We start from the raw sequence: 26,479 nt of genomic DNA on the forward strand, positions 1-26,479 counted from the left end.
AATAGAGCAAACAAAAATCAAAAAAAAAACTCAACAGTAAGCACATATAGTAGAAGAGTAAGGGAAACATAACAAGGATTAACAGGACCAACAGGTATAGTAGAAAAAGAAGAGTAGGAGAACAGTACACGCGTAGTAAAGAAGCCATACAAGCATAGCACAGACAAACACACATAAAGAAAGAATCAGAAAGATCTTTTTGAAAATTTTTTGAGAAACAATTTTTGAAAAGAAAGTTTGGGGTAAACACTTTAGAAGCCCAGTAGAACACGAACATACCATAGATCTAAGAAAATAAACAGAGAAGAGCCTCGAACAACTTAGGGTTTCAGAGAAACCCTAGAAATGAGAAAGGCTTGGAAGAAAAATCAGATCCTGAGTCGAAGAGGTGAGGAATCAGGCTTCTGAGGCCTGAATGTGCCGGAGCATGGCCGGAGAAGCAATAGAAATGAAGATATGAGACGATCTGGAAGAACCATCGAAGTCAGCCTTTAAAACCTCGAACACCTAAGGTATAATGATGGAGAGGGGTGAGTACAGACCGTCCATGGCCTGAGAAGCCATGGATTCCGGTGAAAACATGGTGAAATAAGGTAAGAGGAGGCTAGGGTTTCGAAGAGCTGATGGGAGGATTTGAGAGCATTTGGGATTCAAAGGCGGCGGGTTAGGTGAGAATGAGGGAGATTAGGGTAGGTCGTTTGGTTTAATTATGGAAGGGTGAGTTATGGTCGTTGATCTTGTGTGATCAACGTCCCAGATTTAGGAGGGTAGGTGGGAACCGGGTAAGGGCCATTTGGATCGGGTTGTGGGTTTGGTCAAATTAAAAATTGGGCTGGTCAAAATGGGTTAAGATTGGGTCAAATAATGTTTAAATTGAAAGGTAAAAAGGCTGTATTTGAAATGGAATGAGACTATTTGTTAAATAGCTAGTTTTCCCTTTTATTTATAAAAATAGTAGAAAGTAATTTTAAAAGCAAACAAAAAGTACTTAGCCAATTAATAATATATAAATATTAATTTAAAAATACTGGAAATAATTTTACTATTGTAAAATGCTATTAATCTTAAAGTAGACTAGAATTGCAATTATATGCAATTTAGCCAAATAAAATTTGTAAAAATATTCAAAAATCACCTTAACTATATTTTGGTATAAATATGAGAATAAGATAAGTTATTCACCAAAATGATAATCTTGGGAATAATTATTGGTTTTTTTTTACTGCTAAATTGGACAATAAATTGATTTTAAAATCATTTTAAAAAAAATTAGAAAAAATACCAAAACACTTGGACATGCTTATATATGCATATATATACTATTTTGAAAGTATTTTTGTATATAAAAATACATAGGAAAAAATTAGGTATCAACACTAGGACCTTACTTTTAAAAGTCTATTTGCTCAACTAAATAGAAAACATGCTCATAGGACTTTACTCTTTAATCTGATTGCTTTGCCTAATAGAATTCATGTCCATAGGATTTCACTTTTAAGTTTGTTTACTCATCAAGTAGAAACCATGTTTATAAGGTTTTACATTCTGTCATGTTTAGAAACCATGCCTATAGGTTCCAAATAATCATGTTTTAAAATCAGTTCAATAATAGATGACATGCGTATAGGACCTAATCCAGATTCAGTTATAACAAGTGTCGTATATGTTTCCAGGCCTGCAAATCGTTAAAATCAGTATTACACTTAGATATCATGCATATAGGGAGCCATACTCGAAATTCTGCTTGTCATACTAATCTAGTCTAATAAATCAACTTGATTACGCCTGGTTCATTTCTGAATTGGTTTTATTAAGTATTAAGCATTTCCTGAAGCAAGTTCTTTTAAACTGTCTCCATCTCATTAAATATCATGCCTATAGGTATTAAAGGAATCCATTTCAAAACCTGTCTTGTCTCTGTATTAATATAGACATCAGTATTCTGCGTATAGGCAAGCCTTTAGGGCATTTTCAAAACTGCATTCTCTGAAACTGTCTCCATCGCTTAACGTTTTCTGACCCTAACAGGCTTTAAAAAATAGTCCCTATGCAACTACTAGGGTGTAACTTCTGAGTCTAAAAAAGGGTTTGTCTGTTTCTTAATATTCACTTAGATAGCCTGCTTTAGGACATTTGTCTAATAAAAAACTTTAACTGTGCTTAAGTCGTGCTGCTTATGTGTTTGTTTGAGGAGGAAACTCTGAGCCTCTTAATTGCTCCCATTATGTGTGAAAGTGCTAAATGCTTTTGACTGTCTCCTTAGAATTTTTGCCTTTTAAAACATTAGGGGTACGTCTAGAACCACCCATAGGTAGAGGTCCTAACTCCCTCCAGGACCATTAAGAAGGGACGGGTAGCAGGACGCAATAGGAACCGTTGACCAAACACCCATTTTGCATGACCAATAAGGGGATGGGAAGGGTAGATATGGGATATGATGACTACGCGTTAATGTCACGTGTAGCCCCTCATTGAGGAGTGTTTATCGGACATTGCCTGGGGTGATCATATAGGATAACCAACCTAGGACCTTTCTTTACCAAATCCTTTATTTATTTAAGCCTTTGTTTTACAACTTGTTCAAACCTTTATCTTACTACTTGAGTTATTCTAACGTACTTTACTTGCAACTTATTTGATTTAACTACTTACTCGTAATGGACTAATTTGTGAATATAAGTTCGGTCGAAACCCACAGTTGTGGACCAAGAGGTGTGCCTAATACCTTCCCCTCGAGGTTACTTCGAACCCTTACCCCAATCTCTAGTAATGCAAACCAACCCAAGAGTTAATCGCTCTAGGTGCCCTAACACACCATAATCCGTTAGGTGGCGACTCTTCAAATACCCAATTCCCAAAAAGAAATGAGTCATTACACCCCGTGAATGTTGAAACCTGAACCTCTCCCCTTCAAAAAGGGAGGGAAAAGGGGGCGCGACAGCATGGCAACTCTGTTGGGGATACCTTTTAGGCTCTTACTATAACAAACTTGTCTTTTACAAATTAGTCCAAGCATGTTTATCCTGTACCGTGCTCCCTTATTTGAATTTAATTGCCTATTTTTCAAGCATTTATGATTTCTTTATTGCCCAGAAACTGACTTGTCACCATATTTCCTTTTTCCTGTAACCGTCTTTCAAATATTTAAATACTGTATTTATTTTTCCCTACGTGAAAATACTTGACTACATGTTATTAATTGCTGCATTAATCCTGCTCCGCATCATATTCCACTCGTGCGTCTCAAATCCTACAAAAACGCTTTAATGAGTGGTTGCGCTCTTCCTATTTACTACCCCTAAATTTAGAAAAGCTTATTTGCAGTAAAACCAGTCGATCAGCTGTGCAGTCGATGGTTCTGTGCCTTCCCCCTCAAGTTGTTCGCTTGAGGGTATTAGTCTAAAACCCCATAGAAACCTTATTCTGTTTAAATTGTGCATGCATCATGGTCAAACCTAGTTGGATCAGTTATGTTGTCCACATAATGATGCTTTAAGATAAGCCCTATCCAAAGTCCATCAGGTTTTCCATATTCCCAACGGTCGCAACCACGTTTTTTGCATTAATTTGGAGAACTAAATGCCGATATGTTGATCATAAATGTATAAGTAGTCGAGTTCGGTGAGGGTAAGGTCTAACCCTTTTGTTTTGCAGAAAATGAGGCACGAAGTCCCCAGATTCGGTATGGTTAGAAACATCCCTCCATTGTTGCTATATTGGTGGGAGGACCTTTCCTCAAGTGACAAGAAGCATGTGAAAAAATACCTGGGTAACTTGCCTTCTTTGCTAGATATTGAACCAAACAATAAATTGATCGAGGCTGCCACCTTATTCTAGGATAGTGAAAGAGCTGTGTTCCGTTTCGGTGACATAGAGATGACACCGCTTCTAGAGGAAATAGGAGGACCTACAGGGTTGACTTGGGACAGTCCTGGGCTTTTGGTGTCATAAAACCATATGGGTAGGGGATTTTTGAAGATGATGGGGCTGAAAATGAATGTCGACCTAATGTGCTTGAAGGACTCTTATATACCTTTCGAATATTTGTACGAGAGGTATGGCCATAGCAAGTCTTTCCGCACTTACCATGATGAGATCGCCCTCACTTCACTAGGTCACATCTATCGTAGAGTGTTCGTGTACATTGTGTGCTCCTAGGCCTGATAGTGTTCCCGATGAAAAAGGGAAGAATCCACACTAGGTTGGCCATGGTCGCCAAGACTCTAATGGAATGGATTAATGGACAGACATATACCATAGTCCTCATGATCATAGCCGACATCTACAGGGCCCTAGAGCGCTGTCAAAGAGGGGTCAAGCATTTCGAGTGTTGTAATTTATTGTTGCATTTATGGTTGTTGGAGCATCTCCAAAAGGGTCGCTATCGTCAAGAATTTCCGCGAAGGGCTTGGAACGACCACATTGCCTTCCATCACCCTAAGTAGATGACCTACATTACAGACAGATTTGCTCAGCCGGAAAGTGCCAGCGAATGAGTAGAGTTCTTCGACAATCTGACCGAGGGACAGGTGCAGTGGATGATTAAATAGTACCCAATAGACGAGTTTATTATCAGATCCAGGGATGCTCTGCATTTGGTGTTGATCGGGTTGAGAGGAATATATCCATATGTCCCTATGCGAGTTATGAGGAAAGCAGGTAAAAAACAGGTTGTACCAAGGGTCGTCAAGATGAGTCATTTCAAGGCAGATTTCCAAGACGACGACATACCTTGCAAGTGCCAAGCTCAGCACATGTGGCACTGCAAAATCATTGTGGAGAAAAGCACTATTTAGCCAAAAAGATATCACGCGGGGTGCGAGCCTCTCTACCCGGCATGGTTGGAGGACAATCTGAAAGGAACGGTGACACCGGGGACTGGTCGAGGGAACAGAATCATAGACGAGGAAGCTGAAGCCCAAGTCAAATACAACAGGTTGCGTAAGAGGGTCCATGACTCTGAGAATGAGCATCGGGAAATACATGAGAGGAACGTGAGGTTGGTTGAGGAATGGAAAGAGATGGAGGTCACTTCCAATAGGAAACTGGAATATATGGAGCGAGGAATAGTGGAGCTGGAGGGCAAAATCATAAAGAGGATTGAAAACTGCCAGAATGCTTAGGGAGCTGAGGGAGGACACCGGAGCCTACTTGCTGTTGGGACTGTGCAAGCTGGGAAATCTGTTTGATGGAGTCCGAAAAATTGAATCTGGGGAAGGTCCTTCTGGGACCAAATAGATTAGATTTACTTTCTTTTGTTAAAATGTAATAAGGTCGAGTGCCAGTAGCAACTTGTTTTATTATTATGTTAGTGTCGTTTTGGATTCATCTACTTTTATATTATGAAATGAAGCATTTATGGGCATTTGAAGTTCTCCAAATTTATTTGTCGCTAGGCCTACCTCGGGCACAAAGAGGCTCCCAAATTAGGATACGAGTTTACAGTCACGCCCAACCTCGGGAGGCGCGATCGATGCTCAATCGAGTGATCCCAACTGAGCAAGCCTTATCAAACACTACCTACCCAGCTCAATAAGAATAAGGACATCATGCTTCCGTTTATTTAACCAAGGGAAGATAGTGTATCCCACATTACTAGTTCATTTTAAATTACCACATCAAATCATAAATGAGTTCCGAGGTCCCATACATTTATACTTTAGAGAAACGGGAATTAGAATTACAACATAGTTAGTACACCCATCTGACACCTGCACATGACCCACACATATGTCTACAAAACCTCTAAGGATGTAAAAGACAAGTATGACAATGCCGGCAACAAGGCCCCGGCTATACCTCAAAAGTGAAAGTCCACAACACAAAGATATAAAATATAGCCCCTTGAAGAAGAAATGGGCTCACCAAGATCTTGAGAAGAGGGATGCTTCGCTACACACGACTGGCACTATCCGCTATGGAGCCACCTACATTCATTAAAAAAAATGTAGCGCCCCCGGTAAAAGGGGCGTTAGTGCCATCGAATAGCACTAGTATGTATAACTAAACACCATCAAATTAGAAAGAACTTTCATACACAAATAAGGAAATCACAAGTATCACTCCAAAGCTTTAAACGATCACAACATTATCAACATGAAAGAATTACACAACCTTCATATCATGTTTCCATAGCCTTTAGTTGGGCATTTCATATGTTCCACATCGTTCACATTACCACCGCTATCTTAAGCGGAGTCCGATATCGACCCGATCGGCTAGGCCGTCTCCTGGAGACGTTACCAATATTATATTCACACTTTCCAGTTTCAATCATCAATGCATAACCTTGACTCAGACTTACCATCCTTGAGGCGAGGCGACTGTTCGAAGAATTCGAGGTATATCTGCCGCATCCTCAAACCGAGGAGTCTCTCTCCACTCTCTCTTATAGTTACCGCCCTTCTGTATTTATTTTGTTTTAGACTATTCAGGAGTTAGAGCACTATGTAGTGATCCTTAGCTTGTGATTCATGGGTTTTCGGGTCTTGGAGATATATATTGGTTTCTGAGAGTTAAATATTGTGTATGTCGAGCGGCACTTTTAAACACTATCTTATTACTCTAATTCTGTTTTAAATTGTTTACTTCCGCAAATTGGTTTATTTTACACAATTTAGGCTTACCTAGTCGTAGGGATTAGGTGCCGTCACAATGGTTCACGGAGGGCGAAACGGGGTCGTGACATTTTTATAATTACATTTAGTATTTTTTAAGCTAAAATGCATATAATTACAATGTTAGCCCATTTTAATGTTTAATTATATTTTATATGCGTAAATTTGGTCCCTATATTTTTTAAATGATAATTACATATTTTAAATCATTTTAGTATAGAAAATTATTTCCAGAAAACTATTTATTATTTATTATAAATTAAATAGGGAAAATTGGCTATTTAAATTATAGCCAGATTTGGCTTTCAATTATAGCCCAAACTAAACCCACTCCCCAGCCCAATTAACCCGACCCAAACCCTATAAACACCTACCCAAACCCGAAACCCATTAACCCGGTCACCGTTGATCTCCCAAATCAATGGTCCACATGAGCCCTTTCCTTTTTTAATTCAAAATACCACCTAATCCTACCTCATTTCCAAACCCCTGCCATTTTCAGATGCTCTCGTCTCCTCTCTTCTCTCAAACCTAACCTTAACCCCTCTTCAACCACCACCTTCTTCTCTGATTTTCTCTGGTGACCACCTTTCAACTCCAAGCCTCCAATGGTTCCTTCATCGCCTTGCTCATCATCTCTGAGGCCTTCAAGGGCCCTGGGCCATGTCAACTTGTATCTAGGGTTGCTATTTTTGTTGTTCATGGCTTCTCTGGTGTGATTTTGGGCAAAATCACTCTATATTTGTTACGATCTATGAAGTCCTAAGCAGGTTCTTCTATCTCTACTTGGGTTTCCTTTGAAACCCTAATGTTTCGTTTGTATCTCTTAGATCTGGGCCATTTTTAAACGATTCAAGCCTGTTCCTTTTATGTTCTATACTGCTCTCAAACCTCTTTTGAAAAATCATCAACTTTAAGTTGTTTTACTTTCTTTTAAAAATTAGGGTTTTTCGGAACATCTTCTACACTTTGTTTTAACTGATTTTTTATGTTTGAAACTTCTATCCTTGCATATCTTGATTGATTCTATGTTCTTACTGCTTTTTCAACTCGCCTATGTTAAAAGCCCTAATTTTTAGATCTTCTTTGTTTTGGTTCTGTGCGTTAGCATGACTACTCGATTCTTGTTAAGTTTCTGTGGTTACCGTGCTTCGAATAGGTTTTACTGAGTCCTTAGCCTACTTATATCACCTCTATGTGATTGTATTCATCTTGATTGTTCAAGACTTGCCTCTTTCTATCGATATTACTGACCTTGCCTGTTTGTTACGTCTGTTTGCTCTTCTCTATTTATATATTGAAGTACAGAAAAATACCTCCCTCTTGATTGATTTCGATTTCCTTATTTGATGGTTTGATTGAAAGGTTTTCTTTTAAAACCCTAAAACTCTACCTCGACTATTTAAATTGACTGATCTCCCTACCTTATTTGTTGTGGTACTTTATTCTTACCGAATTATTTTCTTAATTGGAGTTTTCTAAACTTAGTCCTAATTGACTATCCTATGCTTACTGAACTTTGATTCTTTCTTTATCAGTCATATACTAATTTTCTTGCCTTACATGCTATTGGTTCTTGCCGTTTGAATTAATTCCCTTAACTTAAGGGAGTACTTGCCTTGATTTTCTGACTAACTGATTCTGAGTTCCTCAATTACTATGCTACTATGATTCTTACCTTATTTACTACCTGCTTTCAAACTATAAATACTCTAGTTTTTCATTAGAACAGGACACGAACTCTTGGTTCAAAACTATCTCCCATACTTAAAAAATCTGTGCTCTCTCTCTTGTCCTACTTGATACTGCTCTAAGTTAGCCGGCTGCAAGTCAAGGCTAACCATTTGTGCTATCTTGTTCTTTTATTCTGCTTACTATTCTCTCCATTGGTATGTTCTAGTTTCAATTAAAAGTTCCAAGCACTTCTCTTGTTACTTCAGTTCATTTTGTTCCTAGTTTGATTCTATTTGTGGTTTTGTTGTGAAACTTATAGTTGATAGCTACATTGTTAGCATGATATCATGTCTTCCCCTCCCCTTGAGATCAGTATGTTTCCCCTTCTGTTTGTTTCTGCATGTCTACACTAATCATCTCTTACTTGTTATATGTTTACCACCATGAATTTCCCAAATCCTTATCCCCCTACATGTGAGTCGGTTCTTTATGTCTGATTTTGTGACTATGTCTAGTTAGCTGCTTCTGGGCATGACTATACTAATACCCAGGTCTTGGCTTAACTATGTGTGTCCTATGTATTCCCAAACCCCCCCCCCCTTTACCCCTATTTATGACTACCAAACCTGCCTTGATGCTATGACTCCTGGTTGTATCTGAACCTATCCTAAGGTGTTTGGACTTTTTTAACTACTCCAATCTCTTTTTTTCAAACAATCTCTGCTGCTTTACTGAATTATTTTCAAAAAAAAGACTTTTGTTAAATACAGTGTCTTACTAAAAAAATTCAACTTGTGTCCATCACTTTTCACTCTACTCTTAGTCAATAAGTTCTACCCCCTCTAGTATGTGTACTGCCTTGGGATCCTTTTGATAACCCTCTTAACTCAGGCATACTGAGGCTAGCCTTTCCACACTGCACTTGTTCAATTCTCGGTTATTAAGTCTAGGTGTAAGCACTGCCCGGGATCCTTGAGATCCTTAGGGAACTTTGATGCACCTAGACCCTGATTTGTCTATGGAACTAAGGCATATGAGGCTATTGGAGGCTTTGGGAAACCTGGGCCTAATTGAAGGCTCCCTATAGAATAGCCTCTTGATTTTCTATTTTTACTTATGTAATTCATTCATTGGCCTGTAATAATTTGTAAACAGATATTGGGATATTTATTAAAAAGGGTGGGTAGATGCATAACTTATGGGGTAATACGGGTAGAAAACCTGCTCCTAGGACCTTACTTTTAAAAGTCTGTTTGCTCTACTAAATAGAAAACATGCTCATAGGACTTTACTCTTTAATCTGATTGCTTTTCCTAATAGAAATCATGTCCATAGGATTTCACCTTTAAGTTTGTTTGCTCATCAAGTAGAAACCATATCTATAAGGTTTTACATTCTGTCATATTTAGAAACCATGCCTATAGGTTCCAAACAATCATGTCTTAAAATCAGTTCAATAATAGATGTTATGCCTATAGGACCTAATCCAGATTTAGTTATAACAAGTGTCATGTATGTTTCTATGCCTTCAAATCGTTAAAATTAGTATTACACTTAGATATCATGCATATAGGGAGCCATACTCGAAATTCTGCTTGTCAGTCTAATCTAGTCTAATAAATCAACTTGATTACGCCTAGTTCATTTCTGAATTGGTTTTATTAAGTATTAAGCATTTCCTGAAACAAGTTCTTTCAAACTGTCTCCATCTCATTAGATATCATGCTTATAGGTATTAAAGGAATCCATTTCAAAACCTGTCTTGTCTTTGTATTAATATAGACATCAGCATTCTACGTATAGGCAAGCCTTTAGGGCATTTTCAAAACTGCATTCTCTGAAACTGTCTCTACCGCTTAACGTTTTATGACCCTAACAGGCTTTAAAAAAGAGTCCCTAGGCAACTGCTAGGGTGTAGCTTCTGCGTCTAAAAAAAGGTTTGACTATTTCTGAATATTCACTTAGATATCCTACTTTAGGACATTGTCTAATAAAAGACCTTAACTGTGTTTGAGTCGTGTTGCTTATGTGTTTGTTTGAGGAGGAAACTCTGAGCCTCTTAATTGCTCCCATTATGTGTGAAAGTCCTAAATGCTTTTGATTGTTGCCTTAGAATTTTCGCCTTTTAAAACCTTAGGGGTACGTCTAAAACCACCCATAGGTAGAGGTCCTAACTCCCTCCAGGACCATTAAGAAGGGACAGGTAGCAGCACACAATAGGAACCGTTGACCAAACACCCGCTTTGCATGACCAATAAGGGGATGGGAAGGGTAGACATGGGATATGATGACTACGCGTTAATGTCATGTGTAGCCCCTCATTGAGGAGTGTTTACCGGACATTGTGTGGGGTGATCCTTTAGGATAACCAACCTAGGACCTTTCTTTACCAAATCCTTTCTTTATTTAAACCTTTGTTTTACAACTTGTTCAAACCTTTATCTTACTACTTGAGTTATTCTAACGTACTTTACTTGCAACTTATTTGATTCAACTGCTTGCTTGTAATGGACTAATTTGTGAATATAAGTTCGGACAGGACCCAAAGTTGTGGACCAAGAGGGGTGCCTAACACCTTCCCCTTGAGGTTACTTCGAGCCCTTACCCTAATCTCTGGTAATGCAAACCAACCCAAGAGTTAATCACTCTAGGTGCCCTAACGCACCATAATCTGTTAGGTGGCGACTCTTCAAATACCCAATTCCCTAAAGGAAATGAGTCATTACACCCTGTGAATGTCGAAACCCCAACCTCTCCTCGTCAAAAAGGGAGGGAAAAGAGGGTGCGACAAACCTTAAACTCCATATCATGAAGCCGGACATCGAAATAAGACTTTTGCCTGCTTTATGCCGTCCTCAGTCTCTCTTGTATCACTTTTACCTTCTCAATGGCTTGGTGAATCAAATCTAGTCCATATAATTCTGTTTCACCGACTTTGAACCATCCAATTGGTGATCTACATCTTCTCATGTATAGTGCCTCGTATGGGACCATTTTAATACTGGAATGGTAGCTATTATTGTAGGCGAATTCTGTGAGTGGAAGATGGTCATCCCAATTCCCCTTGAAATCTAAAACACATGCTCGTAGCATATCTTTAAGTGTTTGAATGGTACGTTCAGCCTGTCCGTCAGTTTGCGGATGAAATGCAGTGTTGAGATTCACTTTTGTGCCTAAACCCTTCTGAAATGACCTCCAAAAGTTAGCTGTAAATTGAGCTCCTCGGTCTAATATAATAGATATCGGTATACTACGAAGCCTAACAATCTGCTTGATATACAACTTCGCATATTCTTCAGCCGTGTAAGTTGTCTTAACTAGCATAAAATGGGCATATTTTGTAAGTCGATCAACTATCGCTTAGATGGAGTCAAACTTATGATAAGAGAGAGGTAATCCAATAATGAAGTCCATATTAATCACCTCCCATTTCTAGGTCGGAATCTCTATATTCTGAAGCAATTCACCGGGTTTCTGATGTTCGATCTTTACTTGTTGACAAATAAGGACACTGGGCTACAAATTCTGCAATAGACTTATTTATGTTATCCCACCAATACTGCTCCTTAATGTCATGATACATCTTTGTCGAGCAGGGATGGATGGAACATCGGGATTGATGAATCTCAATCATAATCTTCTCTCGCAACCCTGCCACATTAGGCACATATAGTCGGCCTTGGTATCTTAGTGCCCCATCTCCTCTGATATCAAAAGCCGTAATTTGACACTGCTGAATGCTCTCTTTCAATCGTACTAAGATAGGATCTTCATATTGCCATGCTTTTACCTCAGCTACCAAAGATGATTCTGATGTATTCTGTATAGTAATACCTCTGTCATCAAAGTCTAACAATCTGATTCTCATATTGGCTAGCTGATGAAGCTCTTTAGTCAACCCTTGTCTACCTACCACAATGTGTACTAAGCTTCCCATTGACTTATGACTGAGAGCGTCTGCCACAACATTGGCTTTATCGGGATGGTACAATATCTCGACATCATAATCTTTCAGTAATTCAATCCACCTACGCTACCTCAAATTCAACTTCTTCTGCTTGAAGATATATTGTAAACTCTTGTGATATGTGTAGATGTCAACACGGATGTCATATAAGTAGTGCAGCCATAACTTTAAAGCATATATTACTACAGCCAATTCCAAATCATAGGTCGGGTAATTCTTTTCATGCTTCTTCAATTGTCTTGATGCATAAGCAATCACCTTCCCACGTTGCATCAATATGCACCCAAAACCTATACCTGAGGCATCATAATATACCACATAACCTTCTGTTCCTTCTGGGAGAGTGAGCACTGGTGCGGATGTCAATCGATTCTTTAGCTCCTAAAAACTTCGTTCACAAATGCCAGACCACTGGAACTTAGTAGCCTTCTGTGTTAACTTAGTCAATGGTGCTTATATAGAGGAAAACCCTTCTACAAATCGCCTATAATATCCTACTAGCCCTAGGAAACTATGGACTTTTGATGGTGTTGTAGGTCTCGGCCAATTCTTTACTGCATTGATCTTCTGAGTGTCGACACTAATACCCTCGTCAGATATCACATGGCCAAGAAATGCTACTGAATTCAGCCAGAATTCACATTTGGAGAGCTTAGGATATAACTTACAATCCTAAAGCGTTTGTAATACTATCCGCAGGTGGCCCGCATGTTCCACCTCCGAACGAGAATACACCAGAATGTCATCAATGAATACGATCACGAACACATCAAGAGAGGGCCTAAATACAGTATTCATGAGATCCATAAAAGTTGTTGGGGCATTTGTTAGCCTGAACGACATTACCAAGAACTCAAAGTGCCCATATCTTGTCCGGAAGGTCGTCTTTGGAATTTCCTTCTCCTTAACCCTCACCTGATGATACCCTGAATGTAAGTCAATCTTGGAGAAATACTTGGCACCCTGGAGTTGGTCAAACAGGTCGTCAATCCTTGGAAGTGGATACTTGTTCTTTATAGTAAACTTATTCAACTGTCAATAATCAATACACATCCTTAACGACCTGTCTTTCTTCCACACAAACAAAACTGGCGCACCCCAAGGTGAAGTGCTAGGCCTAATGAAGCCCTTATCCAACAAGTCCTTCAACTGTGCCTTCAACTCTCGCAACTCTGTCGGGGCCATTCTGTATGGAGGGATAAAGATCGATTGAGTGTCAGGCAACACATCAATGCTAAACTCAATCTCCCTTTTAGGAGGAAGGCCTGGGAGTTTATCTGGGAAAACATCAGAAAATTCATTGACCACGGGGATTGATTGTAGAGTAGGCGGTTTCGCCTCTGCATCCCTAACACGAACGAGATGATAAATGTAACCTTTTGAGATCATCTTCCTTGCCTTAAGATAGGAAATAAACCTACCTTTTGACGTAGAAATGTTCCCTTTCCATTCAATGATAGGTTCACCAGGAAACTGAAACCTAACCATCTTCGTACAAAAATCAACATTTGCATAGCATGAGGCCAACCAGTCCATTCCCATTATCACATCGAAATCAACCATTTCTAACTCAAATAAATTTTCCGAGGTTCGATGACTACAAATCATCACTATGCAACCCTTCTAGCAATCACAGAATCTCCTATCGAAGTAGATACCGCAAGTGGTTCACTTATCAATTCAGGTTCAACGCCAAACTTATGAGCCACAAATGGTGTAACATATGATAATGTAGATCCCGGATCAATCAGTGCATATACATCTTAAGAAAATACAGACAATACATATGTAACAACATCTGGAGATGACTCGAGATCCTATCGACCTACTAGAGCATAGGTTCGATTTTGAGCACCACTCAAACTTGGCACTACACCTCTACCTCTACCATGACCTATCGACTGTTGAAAACCTGATGCTAGTGGCCGAACTGATGAGGAAGAACCAGTCGGCTGAGCCATACCACCACCTCCTCTATTAGGACAATCCCGCATCATATGGCTAGGCTGTCTGCAAGAATAGCTCACATCAGAACCTCGACAACACAGTCCAAAGTGGGCCTTGCCGCACTGATCACAACGTGGTGTTGGGGGCATTTGACTAGTATCCCTGTGATATTGCGAGCCTGATGCCTGCAAACTCTGACCTGGACCAGAATAGGTAAATCGATCATATCGAGGCCTCTGAAACTATGGAGGAGCACTAGCTACAGGTGGTGCAGAACTCCTCGAAGACTGGGGCCTGACACTACCTCTGAAGTCATCAGAATACCCTGCAAATCTCACCCTCTTATGTTGGCCCCTATCATGCTCCCTATCTACCCTTTACAAGCACTTACGATCCTCTAGGGTCTTGGCATAAGCTTGAATACGGGAAATATCCATGCCCTCCACCAAGGAGGTTGTCGTGCACTTATTTATCAAATGTGGTCCCAACCCGTTCACGAACAGATGCACCATATCGCTCATCTCGGCCACCATATAGGGAGCATACCTTGCTAAAGAATCAAACTGCATACTATACTCTCGTACACTCATATTACCTTGTCGAAGGTTCAAGAACTTATCATCTGTAGCTCGTCGTATCTCATCTGGCAAGTAGTGACGAAAAAAGGCCTCAGAAAATTCCTTCCACATAGCTGGAGGAGCATTCGGACCCCTGGATCTCTCCCAACTATCATACCAGAAAACCGTTAAATCTCATAATCGATAAGAAGCCAACTCTACTGACTTTGTATCACTAGCATGCGTAACTCGCAATGTACGATGAACTTGATCAATAAAAGTCTGTAGGTCCTCCTTGGGGTCTGATCCGGTAAACACTGGAGGGCCCAGATTAATAAAATCATGAACTCTCATACTAACTGGTTTATCAACAGCCCTGGTATTCTGCATCTGAGCCTAAGTAGCTACTAAGCTAGTCAACAACTGCAGCGCACTCCGGATATCCTGGTATATAGTGCCCAGATGGAGGAATTGGTGGTGTTGGGTGCCTCCTAATATCCTCTAGAGGAGACGGAGTAGGTGAGGTATGAGACGGCATCTCACTCTGAGCCTCACTTTGTCCTGCTCTGGCTTGGGGCACCTGACTGGCACCCTCTCCCGCAGTTGTATCAAGCCGTCTACTAATTGTTTGCTTCCTAGTCGAAGGAATCACTGAAAGAAAGCAAGGTGAATATTAGAGACTAACACTTACAACTCAACTCTGCGCACGATCTAGATTCAGGAAGAATGTAACAACCCTAGATGTAATGTAGCCTCCTGATTATGAATGTGGCGCGCTACATATCCATAATCAAGACTCTACTAGACACGGCTCATAAACAACCCCAAGGACAGACTTGCTCTAATACCAAGTTTTTCATGACCCAAACTGGAGGGTCATGACTAGCACCCGGGCCATATCTGTCGAGCACCATCGCACATTTTATCTAACTTTCCTTATTATCTTTAAAGGCCGACGAGGTCAATATAAATGGTAGACATGGATCATGAACAACCAACAATAAAAGATAATGACTTGAACATATATAATATAGGATGACTAGACAGTCAAGAAACTATATATAAGGTGCGAGCTACCATACTGCCATGAAAGACTAAACAACAAAAATCAGCCGACAAGGCATACCAAACTATACATGAGTCGACACCTGTCTATGAGCCTCTAAAGGAACATAAGTGCTGCAACATTGCCGGAACAGGGCCCCGACATGCCCATAATATCTATAACAAAAATGCATACCAATACCACGGCAAGTCCGGAGAAGGGATCTCGCCAATAACTGTTGAACTGGGCATCCTACTATGGTGGGGGAGTTGCGTCTACCCGTCTATCAGGACTTGTAACACTACATGTAGCATCCACAAATAAAAAGGATGTCAGTATGAATAAAGTACTGAGTATGTAAGGCAGGAAAGCATAAGTACGAGCAGTAATGTAAACAAGGATAGAGAATATACAACCTGTAACATCTGGGTACCTCTGAGGGCTACTGACATGAAATTCATGATACAAATATATATATATATATATATATATATACTTTTAAAACATACGCCTTTGTGGGCATCATCATCATCATGTCGTACCCGGCCATAATAGGCTCGGTAAAAATGTACCCGGCCATCATAAAGCTTGATAGAATCATACCCGGCCACGTGGAACACGGTAAAACCCGACTGATCTGTGGTTGCACAATAGGTGTCTTCTCGGTCGTATAGCGCGGCTTGGTAGACTAAAATAGATACATATATAGTGCATGTTGGACTCATTGGAATAATATTCTGAACCTTTAGGAGTGACGTAAGGTCGGCATCCTCTGTACACGTTATTAGGACTAACTCTTCATCATGAATCTTTTAAGAATCAGGAAATACCAACAATATTGATAACACAAGAATAAGAGAAGCAACATCAACATCAATATCTCCATAAGAAGGAAAACAATATAAGTACTGCTAGCTTCTAAGAGTAGAGTATCTTTGGAAGCTCATTCATTACATTATGTACAATCGGAGTCGTGCAAAAAGAAGGAAAATGATAGCCTTACATACCTTGTATATATTGCCCAACCTCAAGCTATGCAAATGTCACGACTCCTTAGTCTACAATAAGAGAAATGACATTATCGTTATCGTTTAGGCGTCGCAACTATTATGTATCGACCGCAACCTATTATACAATGAAATGGACAGGACCTCCCTTATTTATATGACTTCCCACAAGTAAAAAAAATCACCAAACATCCCAAACAACATCAATAATAATGATATTGAGCCTCCCAAAATAGTCCACCAACCAACAACATTACTACCAAGCCTTTCGATGTATATTTCACAAGTTCTAGCTTCAATGACTTAGACGCAACTTGGATAATCTTAAATACATGTAGGGTAAGAGGTTCCTTACCTGTAAACATAAAGAAAAATGTCAATTTGACCTTAATTTTCCACGAAATATCCCTCCAATGCTGCCACAAGAACAAGGAAGCGAAACTAGCAATCAATTAGGGGTTTTCGGCACTAGAATCACTTTAGAAGACTTGAAATCACCTAGGGGTGATATTAAAAACTTGAGAGTATTTACAGAACATAAACCACTTAAAACAACCTCCTACACAAGCTGGAACAATACAAAAATGAGCAACAACAAGAAGAACAAGAAACTTACTAGCGCCACGGGATTCCCGACACTTGATTTGTGTTGTTTGTCCTTTGTTTGGGTCTTGGATCATGAGGGAAACTTGAGAGGATGTTTTTAGGGTTCTAAGGTCTGAATACACTGAAAAAAATGACTTAAAACTGGGTTGAGGCCTCTTTTATATATATCCATATGTCTTAAACCGCCTATGTGGGCCCTATAGAGAGGTGTTTGGCGCAGTCTCGCAAAAACGTAAATATCTCTTTACTCCGAGATCGTATGGACAAATGGTTTAATGCGTTGTAAACTAGACTCGTAGATATTCAATTTTGTGGGTAGATCACCCCCTAATTCCCAGTAAATTTGGATAAAATCTTAGCAACATTTGACCTAAAGTTTAAGTAAAATTATGAACGTAAGTTGCGCCAACTTTTGTCGACTTTTGTTTCATAACTCGTTTGACTTCAAGACTTATGATACGGATATTATATGATTAAAATACCTTAAAACATGACCTCTTGAATATATTAAGCACCTCTAGGTTTACCCGAAAATACGGGTTACAACATCCTTGATTTGTTTAACTTCTACTACTTGTTAAACCCCTTATACACCCTTGTATCATTTAAGACTAATAGGATTAACTTCTTATCATCTCAAAGATAATCTATTCTTGGATTTACATTGAATAACTTACAGTATGAACTAACATACGTGAATATGGGTTGTAAGGACATTCTCATTCTGGCATGGGTTAAGATGGCTGCACACGAATGTTTGCCACCCTTTTGCTTCAAAGTTAAGGGTGTCTCTAACAATTGGCACTCCTAATGTGAGCCATGTAGGTGTTTTCCCTGGAATAGCAAGTAACTCAGCTAGCCATGGGCGAACTGCCTCACCCAAGGCTAGCTTCTCCAGGTATTGCTCAGCTTCAACCTCCTCAAACCCTACGTATTTGTTCAGTGCTTGGCCATCAAACCGGATTTTCAAATTTCGGACCTTCGTCACATTTGTACCCTTTTTTATGTGGGAAACATTGGCATAAAATTCTTTGACGAGGTATTCATTGGCATCTAGCACAGAGCCGGTGAACTATTTCCATCATTTTCTCTCTGTGAAGTGCTTTAGGACATTTGGATTGTGCTGGCTTAAGTATTTGGTTATGAACTATCGCTCAAGAGTGAGTGACCTTTGGGGACACCATTCCCGAAACTTGGCATACGCCTTTTCACTGCCAAACCTATCAGCCCACAACTCCGCCTTCCTTGATCTAGCCAGGCCTCTCACAATTGTATCACCCCCTCTCCCATCATTTGTGACTTTATTATCATCATCTAAATTGATTGGATCTGGGGGAGCATGTGCAAAAGAGGGTTCAGAATCTTCACTACCCTCTTCCGAACCCTCAGACGAACCCTTAGAGGAGGAGGACTCATCAACCAAATGAAATCTCCCCGGGAATTGTTTGGGGATTTGTTGGGACTGGACTTCTGGTTGTGCTTGCACGGAGTTTCCTTCAGAAGGTTCCCCGGAGGGGACATACTTACTGGTCTCAGAAGTGTCCGAGGCTCTATTGGTGGTTTCTTTCTTGCTGATAACTCGTGGAAGTGCGAGAGGCAAGCTACTTTTACTTTTGCCCCGGACTCGAGAAGGTTCTGCCCTCCCTTTTGAAGTATCACCTCGACCACGTGAACCCACCATTGTCTGCAACACACAAGTAGTGAAAGGTAGTTAGAATTGGGGTTAACCTGTATAATTGAATTACAGTTGAAAAGAAAGGTATTGCTTCTTAAAACAGGGCAGCGCGGAAAGCACAAAAGTGAGTGTGGTCACGGACTGCCCATCGCGGATCGCACAATTTTGAGTGCGGCTGCAGAGATACCAGGTTTAGACTACTGGTTCTTTGAAGATACCAGGACCACTCAAAACTGAGTGCGGCCGCACAACAACCATCGCGGACCGCACAATTTTGAGTACAGCCGCATAAACACTTTGTTGGGTCTCTGAAGTTCAACTATGCAGACCGCACAAAATTTGATGCGGCCGCGAAAACCAACCACGAACCGCACAAAATTGAATGCAGCCGCACAATCTAAGTAATTAAAAGTGCCTTGAACTAGGGTATTGCGAACCGCACAATTTTGTATGCGGTCGTATACCCTATCACGGACCGCACAAAAGTGTGTGCGGCCGAGAAATTCAAATCATATCGGCACTGAGGTACGATTAATACAAGGGTTTTCACTAATTAGGCAAGATTTATGGCAATTAGACAATAAAAGCTACTAACCCCATCCCCCATTATGCATTCAAACACTACTCATATGTTTCTAAGCAAGTATTAAGCATTAATTTGACATATTTGGCATGAACCTAACCCTAGCTAAAGAACAAAACTAAAACAAAGATGAAATTAATTCATTGAAATGAGCATACTAGTAGTGAAATGTAGTAGGAAATCAATACTTGATGAGTAAAAGATTAGATTGAAAACAAGGAAGTGCATTGTGCTTTAGGCTTGCTTGAGAGGTCAGAGTGAGTAAAGTGTGAATAGTTTCAAGAAGTCCTATTCATACTCTGACCCCAATGATCCACCGACTTACCTGAGTGCGGCCGCACAATTTTGGTGTGGTCTGCACTCTTTACTTTTTGTAGCTCAGCATCAGATTTATTGACGTGGTCCGCATAAAAATGGTTGCGGTCGTACAATTTGTGTGGTCCGCAAAATTTTGGGCGCGACCGTGAATTCTTAAGGGATTGTGTCAGGCCAAACTTCAGAGAGTTGGCATTTTCCCTATTCCATTTGTGAGACCACACACAGAATTATGCAGCCACGAAGTGCTTGTGCGGTTCGCATAATTCTAGCGCGGTCCGCACAATTTCTCCCCTTAGCCAAATTTTTCCTTGTCAATTTCCTTCACTGCATAACCAATTCCTACATACACTTCATAACCAGTTAGTCCAAAGTAATGCCTAATCTAAGAAGAAAATCAAAAGAAAGAAAAACGCATGGGTTGCCTCCCAAGAAGCGCCCGATTTAATGTTGCGGCACAACGCATGTTACCATCATTCATTTGAAATGGATCAATGCCACCACGTGGCCATCATCAACCTTACCAAGGTAGTGCTTCACCCGGTGCCCATTGACTCTAAAGATATCACCATTCTTGTTTTTCAAATCTAGAGTACCAAAAGGAGTCACATGCACCACTTCAAAGGGACCACTCCACTTTGCCTTTAGCTTTCCCGGAAACATCAGTAACCGAGAGTTGAATAGAAGAACAAGGTCACCTTCTTTGAATTCTTTATTTCGAATATACTTATCATGTAGATACTTCATCTTGTCCTTATATAAGGACGAACTGGAGTAAGCATGGAATCGTAACTCATCAAGTTCATTCGATTGCTCCACCCGAAGATTGGCAGCTACATCCCACTCAAGGTTCAATTTCTTCAACGCCCACATGGCCTTGTACTCTAATTCCACCGGGAGGTGACATGCTTTCCCAAACACCAACCGATACGGAGACATACCAATTGGAGTCTTGTAAGATGTTCTATAGGCCCATAAAGCATCATCAAGTTTCCTTGACCAATCAGTCTGGTTTACATTGACAGTCTTGGATAGAATACTCCTGATCTCCCTTTGGAGACTTCAACCTGTCCACTTGCCTGGGGGTGATAGGGGGTTGACACCTTTTGAGTGAAACCATACTTGGAGAGTAAAGAGTCAAAGTCTTTGTTGCAAAAATGAGAACCCCCATCACCAATAATGGCCTTTGGGGTGCCGAACTTTGTGGATATGTTTTTCTTCAAGAAGGCCACCACACTCTATGCTTCATTGTTGCGCAAAACCACAGCTTCAACCCATTTGGAAACGTAATCCACAGCAACAAGAATATAGGTGTTCCCACATGAACTCACAAATGGACCCATAAAGTCGATACTCCACACATCGAAAATATCAATATCAAGGATGGTGGTGAGAGGCATCTCATTCTTCTTGGAAATCCCACTGACCCTTTGGCAATCATCATAATGCTTAACGAGCTCACTAGCATCTTTGTACAAGGTAGGCCAATAGAATCCATAGCTTGAAATAATCAATTGCCACTAGAATGAACCTATGCCCGTTTGATGCGGCAGGCTCGATAGGTCCGATAACATCCATTCCCCAAGCGGCGAACGGCTATGGCGAGCTTGTTGCAGTAAGCTCGTTTGGAGGCACCTTTATCATGTCTGCATGTATCTAACAGCGATGGCATTTTCGGACATACTAGATGTAGTCTATCTCCATAGTCCAAAAATAACCAGCTCAAAGTATTTTCTTGGCTAAGACAAAGCCGTTCATATGTGGTCCGCAGGTCCCCGCATGAATTTCCTCCAATAATCTGTATGCTTCCTTTGCGTCGACACACCTCAGTAATCCCAAATCAGGAGTCCTCCTATACAGGATTCCTCCTATATGAAAGAAGTTGTTAGATAATCTCTGAAGTGTGCGCTTCTAAGTAGGATTTGCGAGTTCTGGATATTCTCCCTTCGTCAAATATTCCTTGATATCATGAAACCAAGATTTTCCGTCTGCCTCTTCTTCTACATGAGCACAGTAAGCTGGCTGATCATAGATCTTTACCGGAATAGGATCAATGATGTTCTTGTCTAGGTGTTGTATCATGGATGATAGGGTAGCCAATGTATCGGCAAACTCACTCTGAACTCTGGGAACATGTTGGAACTCTATCTTTGTGAACCTCTTCCTCAACTCCTGTACATGATGCAGATAAGGGAGTATCTTGGAGTTCTTGGTTGCCCATTATTCTCGGACCTGATGTATAAGCAGTTCTGAATCTCCGATCACTTGTAATTCCTGAGTTCATGTCAATGGCGAGCTTGAGCCCTAAGATGCAGGCTTCGTACTTGGCCATGTTGTTGGTGTATGGGAACCTGAGCTTGGCACCGAATAATGCTGGCCGGTTTCTGATACTAGGACCGCTCCTATGCCAACTCCTTTGAAGTTTGCTACTCTGTCGAAAAACATTCTCCAACCATCATAGGATTCTGCAATATCTTCCCCTATGAAAGATACCTCTTCATCAGGAAAATATGTCTTTAGAGGCTCGTATTCTCCATCCACGGGGATTTCAGCAAGATGATCTGCCAGTGCTTGTCCTTTGATTGCCTTCTAAGTCATGTAAACAATGTCGAATTCACTCAGCAGGATTTTCCACTTGGCTAGCTTGCCCGTGGGCATGGGCTTCTGAAAGATGTACTTCAAAGGATCCATTCTTGATATGAGATAAGTAGTATAGGCACAGTAATAGTGCCTCAACTTCTGAGCTACCCAAGTCAGAGCATAACAGGTGCGTTCCAATAGAGAATATCGGGCCTCGTGCGGGGTGAACTTCTTGCTGAGATAATAGATGGCCTACTCTTTTCTTCCCGTTTCATCATGCTGCCCCAGGACACAACCGAAAGCCCCATCCAGTACTGCAAGGTAGAGTAATAGAGGTCTACCCAGCTTGGGCGGGACCAAAATTGGCGGTGTTGATAGGTATTCCTTGATTCTATCAAAGGCTTTCTGACAATCATTAGTCCATTTGGTAGCAGCGTCCTTCTTCAACATCTTAAAGATTGGCTCACAAATGACAGTGGATTGAGCTATGAACCGGCTAATGTAGTTAAGTCTTCCAAGAAACTCATAACCTCTTTTTTGCTCTTTGGTGGTGGCAATTCTTGGATGGCTTTGACCTTTGACGAATCCAGTTCTATTCCTCGGCGACTCACAATGAACCCAAGTAGTTTTCCGGCAGGAACCTCGAATGCACACTTGGCGAGATTCAGCTTTAAGTTGTACCTTCTTAGTCTGTTGAAGAACTTCCTCAGATCTTCCATATGGTCAGTGGCTCTCTTTGATTTGATGATGACGTCGTCTACTTCCACCTCAATCTCTTTGTGTATCATGTCATGGAAAATAGTAGTCATGACCCTCATGTAGGTGGCCCCAGCATTCTTTAACCCAAACGGCATCATCTTGTAACAATATATCCCCCACGGCATAATGAAAGTCGTTTTCTCCGCGTCTTCCTTATCTATCCATATCTGATGATACCCAGCAAAACAATCAATGAACGACTGCAGTTCATGCTTGGCGCAGTTGTCAATTAGAATGTGTATGTTCGACAAGGGGAAGTCGTCTTTTGGACTGGCCCGGTTGATATCCCGGTAGTCGACACAGACTCTAAGCTTCCCGTCCTTCTTCGGCACTGGCACAATATTGGCTAACCATGTTGGATACTCTACTACCCTGAGAACCTTGGCTTTGACTTGCTTAGTAACTTCTTCCTTGATTTTCAAACTCATGTCGAGTTTGAACTTCCTGAGCTTCTGTTTTACTGGTGGACATGTTGGATGGGTTGGCAGTTTGTGAGCTACAATAGATGTGCTAAGACCAGTCATGTCATCATAAGATCAAGCGAATATGTCCTCATATTCCCTTAGAAATTCTGTGTACTCTTTCTTTTCGGATGGTGACAGATGAACATTGATGCGCGTTTCTTTGACATTTTCTGCATCTCCCAGGTTGACAACCTCAGTTTCGTCCAGGTTAGACTTAGGTCTGTTCTCAAAATCCTCAACCTCTTTAACAACCTCTTCTGGTATATCATCTTCTTCTGAGTCTATATCCATTTGTTGTGTTGCCTCGTTGCATGTCACAATCGTCAGTTAATCAAGATAAGTAATAGTAATGTTGTGTAAATAAAGTAAATGATAAAAAGTAATAAGAGCAAGATTTATAAGAAACTGAAATGCTTTGATAAATTTCATAATTGTTTTGAACATTGGAGCTCTTATTTCAATATTAAAAATGCGGAAAGAAAGTCAACTAGCAAAAAATAAAGATAATGCATGGTGCTTTGTTCAGCCTTGCTACCCCGAAGCTTTTCGGGCCCTGGTGGTTCTGATAGACCAATTGTTAAGGCGTGCTCCTCGGCTCACAGCTTGTATAGAAGGGCCTTCCTCCCCCTCCTCCTCGAAAATGACACAACAGTCCATATTATCATCTTCCAAAAACAAATTCCTCATCGCCGCCAGTGCTTCTTCTTCTTCCGACCCATATATGACACCGACTGGCTGGAAGGTCTGCTCTAAGCGAGGTATCAGATGCTCCAGCGGGTAGTAGGGACTGCGCCATGGTGGCGACCAGTGGTTGAACTCCTCCCAAGTGTATTCATATCCCAAACCGAAAGTGGTACCGTGTTTCTTCAACTTGATAGGCTTAGCGATTCCTTGGAGATTCTTGCCAAGTCCCTTGCCAGGTTCATAGCCACACCAATTCAGTATACTTTCGATTTTGTTATCCCACCATTTATCCTTGTCCACGGCGTTGACTCGCTCAATGTGATGGTAGGTTTCTTCGCCTATCTTCCTTCTTCCTTTGATTGCTGGGATGGTCTGGCGACTGTATATAGGATTGCTACCATCGCCGTGAATAATTACCTCTTGGTGATTCCACTCGAATTTCACTGCTTGATGTAGGGTTGATGCTACAGCCCCAGCGGCATGGATCCAGGGTCGTCCCAATAGCAAGTTGTAAGATGTTGTGACGTCTATCACTTGAAAATCAACGTCGAACCAAGTCGGTCCCATTTGCAAACACAAACTGATTTCCCCAATAGTGGACCTTTGGGATCCATCGAAAGCTTTGACATTGATGTCTCCATCCTTGATCTCATGCAGGCTCTTTCCCAATGTTCTGAGAGTCACCAATGGACAAATATTGAGGCTGGACCCTCCGTCAATCAGGATTCTGGTGATGAAATAATCTTCGCACTACACAATGATGTGCAATGCCTTGTTGTGGCTTAGCCCTTCAGGTGGCAGCTCATCTTCGTGGAAAGTGATTTTGTGACTCTCCAATACTTGCCCTACCATGTTTTCCATTTCTCCTCCAGTTATGTTTCTAGGCACATATGCCTCACTCAGCACCTTCAATAAGGCATTTTTATGTGCGTCAGAGCTTTGTAGCAGAGCCAAGATAGAGATCTGGGTTGGTGTTTTGTTCAACTGATCAATGACCGAATACTCTTTGGCTTGTATCTTCCTCCATAGATCGTCAGGCCTAGTTTCAGTGATGGTTGGTCATCTAGAGGCCTACTTACTGGACTCAGCTAGATGTTCTGGAGTATAAACCCTGCCAGTTCTTGTCATACCCTGTGGTGTAATTGTTTCTCCAGATTTGGTTTTTCCTTTCCTTCTCTCCTCGGAGGTGTAATCCCACGGTATGGCCTTTGGGTGGAATGGTGTTACGGCTGTCATGGCCACCGGAATGGGCACCCTTGCTTTTGGAGGTAATACAGCAACCTCAAATGGTACAGTTGCCTTTGGGGACCCAAACTAGACCTCAATAGGCCCCGGCGTCTTTGTAGAAGAAGGTGCTTCGAACTCAAGTGGTATGGACATGTTCACTTCGGCGTCTCCAGAAGGTTGCATCTGGACCACAATCGGGTTAAGGGTGACTGTTGGTTTCTTTTGCTCGTCACCTTCAGCGATCAATCCAATCGACCCTTTGGGGTCCCAATCGTCTTCTATCTCAATCATGTGAACACCTCCACCCTTGTGGTCTGGTAGAGGGTTGTTACGGACATTCGGAGTAATATCCTTTTCCACAATGATCTTGTTGTCAATTAAAGGTTGGATCTTATCCTTCAGAGAGCGGCACTCATCAATGGTATGCCCCTTCATGCCGGAATGGCATGCACAGGTTTTGTTTGGGTTGACCCATTGGGAGGGGTTTTGGGGGTTTATAGTAGGGATAGGGGTGACGTAACCAACAGCTTTGAGCCTTTCATACAGCTGGTCGATAGGTTCAGCAATGGCGGTATACTGTTTGGGGGGTCTGCGGTCGAAGTTTGGTCGGGGTCTAGGGAAATTTTGGTGAGGGGGAGGTGATTGATAGTGGGCTTGTTGGGTGTTGTAGGCTTGGTAGACAGGTGCGGGTTGAGAGTATCTGGGCGAAGTGGGCTGATATGTGGGAGGTGGAGATGATTGGTAAGTAGGCGGTGGAGCTTGGTAAGAGGGC

The 26,479-nt window shown here is 41.1% G+C and overlaps 1 protein-coding gene across 1 annotated transcript; it reads right to left on the minus strand.

The window, feature by feature from the left end:
* Positions 1 to 20,288: 20,288 nt before the first annotated feature.
* Positions 20,289 to 21,164, minus strand: LOC138889786 (uncharacterized). Its single transcript, XM_070173122.1, has 3 exons — positions 21,111 to 21,164; positions 20,513 to 21,001; positions 20,289 to 20,378 (listed from the first exon to the last, which is right to left on the minus strand). The coding sequence occupies exons 1-3, from the start codon at positions 21,162 to 21,164 to the stop codon at positions 20,289 to 20,291; spliced, it is 633 nt and encodes a 210-aa protein (XP_070029223.1).
* Between the last annotated feature and the right edge of the window lie 5,315 nt (positions 21,165 to 26,479).

The sequence above is a fragment of the Nicotiana sylvestris genome, chromosome 4 (genome assembly GCF_000393655.2).
Source record: "Nicotiana sylvestris chromosome 4, ASM39365v2, whole genome shotgun sequence".
NCBI classification, from domain to species: domain Eukaryota; kingdom Viridiplantae; phylum Streptophyta; class Magnoliopsida; order Solanales; family Solanaceae; genus Nicotiana; species Nicotiana sylvestris.

What these genes read in the sequence shown, in the direction of transcription:
- LOC138889786 (XM_070173122.1), bottom strand. Translation starts at nt 21,164, where the DNA reads ATGGGGGTTCTCATTTTTGCAACAAAGACTTTGACTCTTTACTCTCCA. An exon ending in CTCTTTACTCTCCAAGTATG is followed by an intron (nt 21,002 to 21,110) that starts GTTTCACTCAAA and finishes AATGTAAACCAG; the next exon opens with ACTGATTGGTCAAGGAAACT. An exon ending in TGAAGCACTACCTTGGTAAG is followed by an intron (nt 20,379 to 20,512) that starts GTTGATGATGGC and finishes TTTTCTTCTTAG; the next exon opens with ATTAGGCATTACTTTGGACT.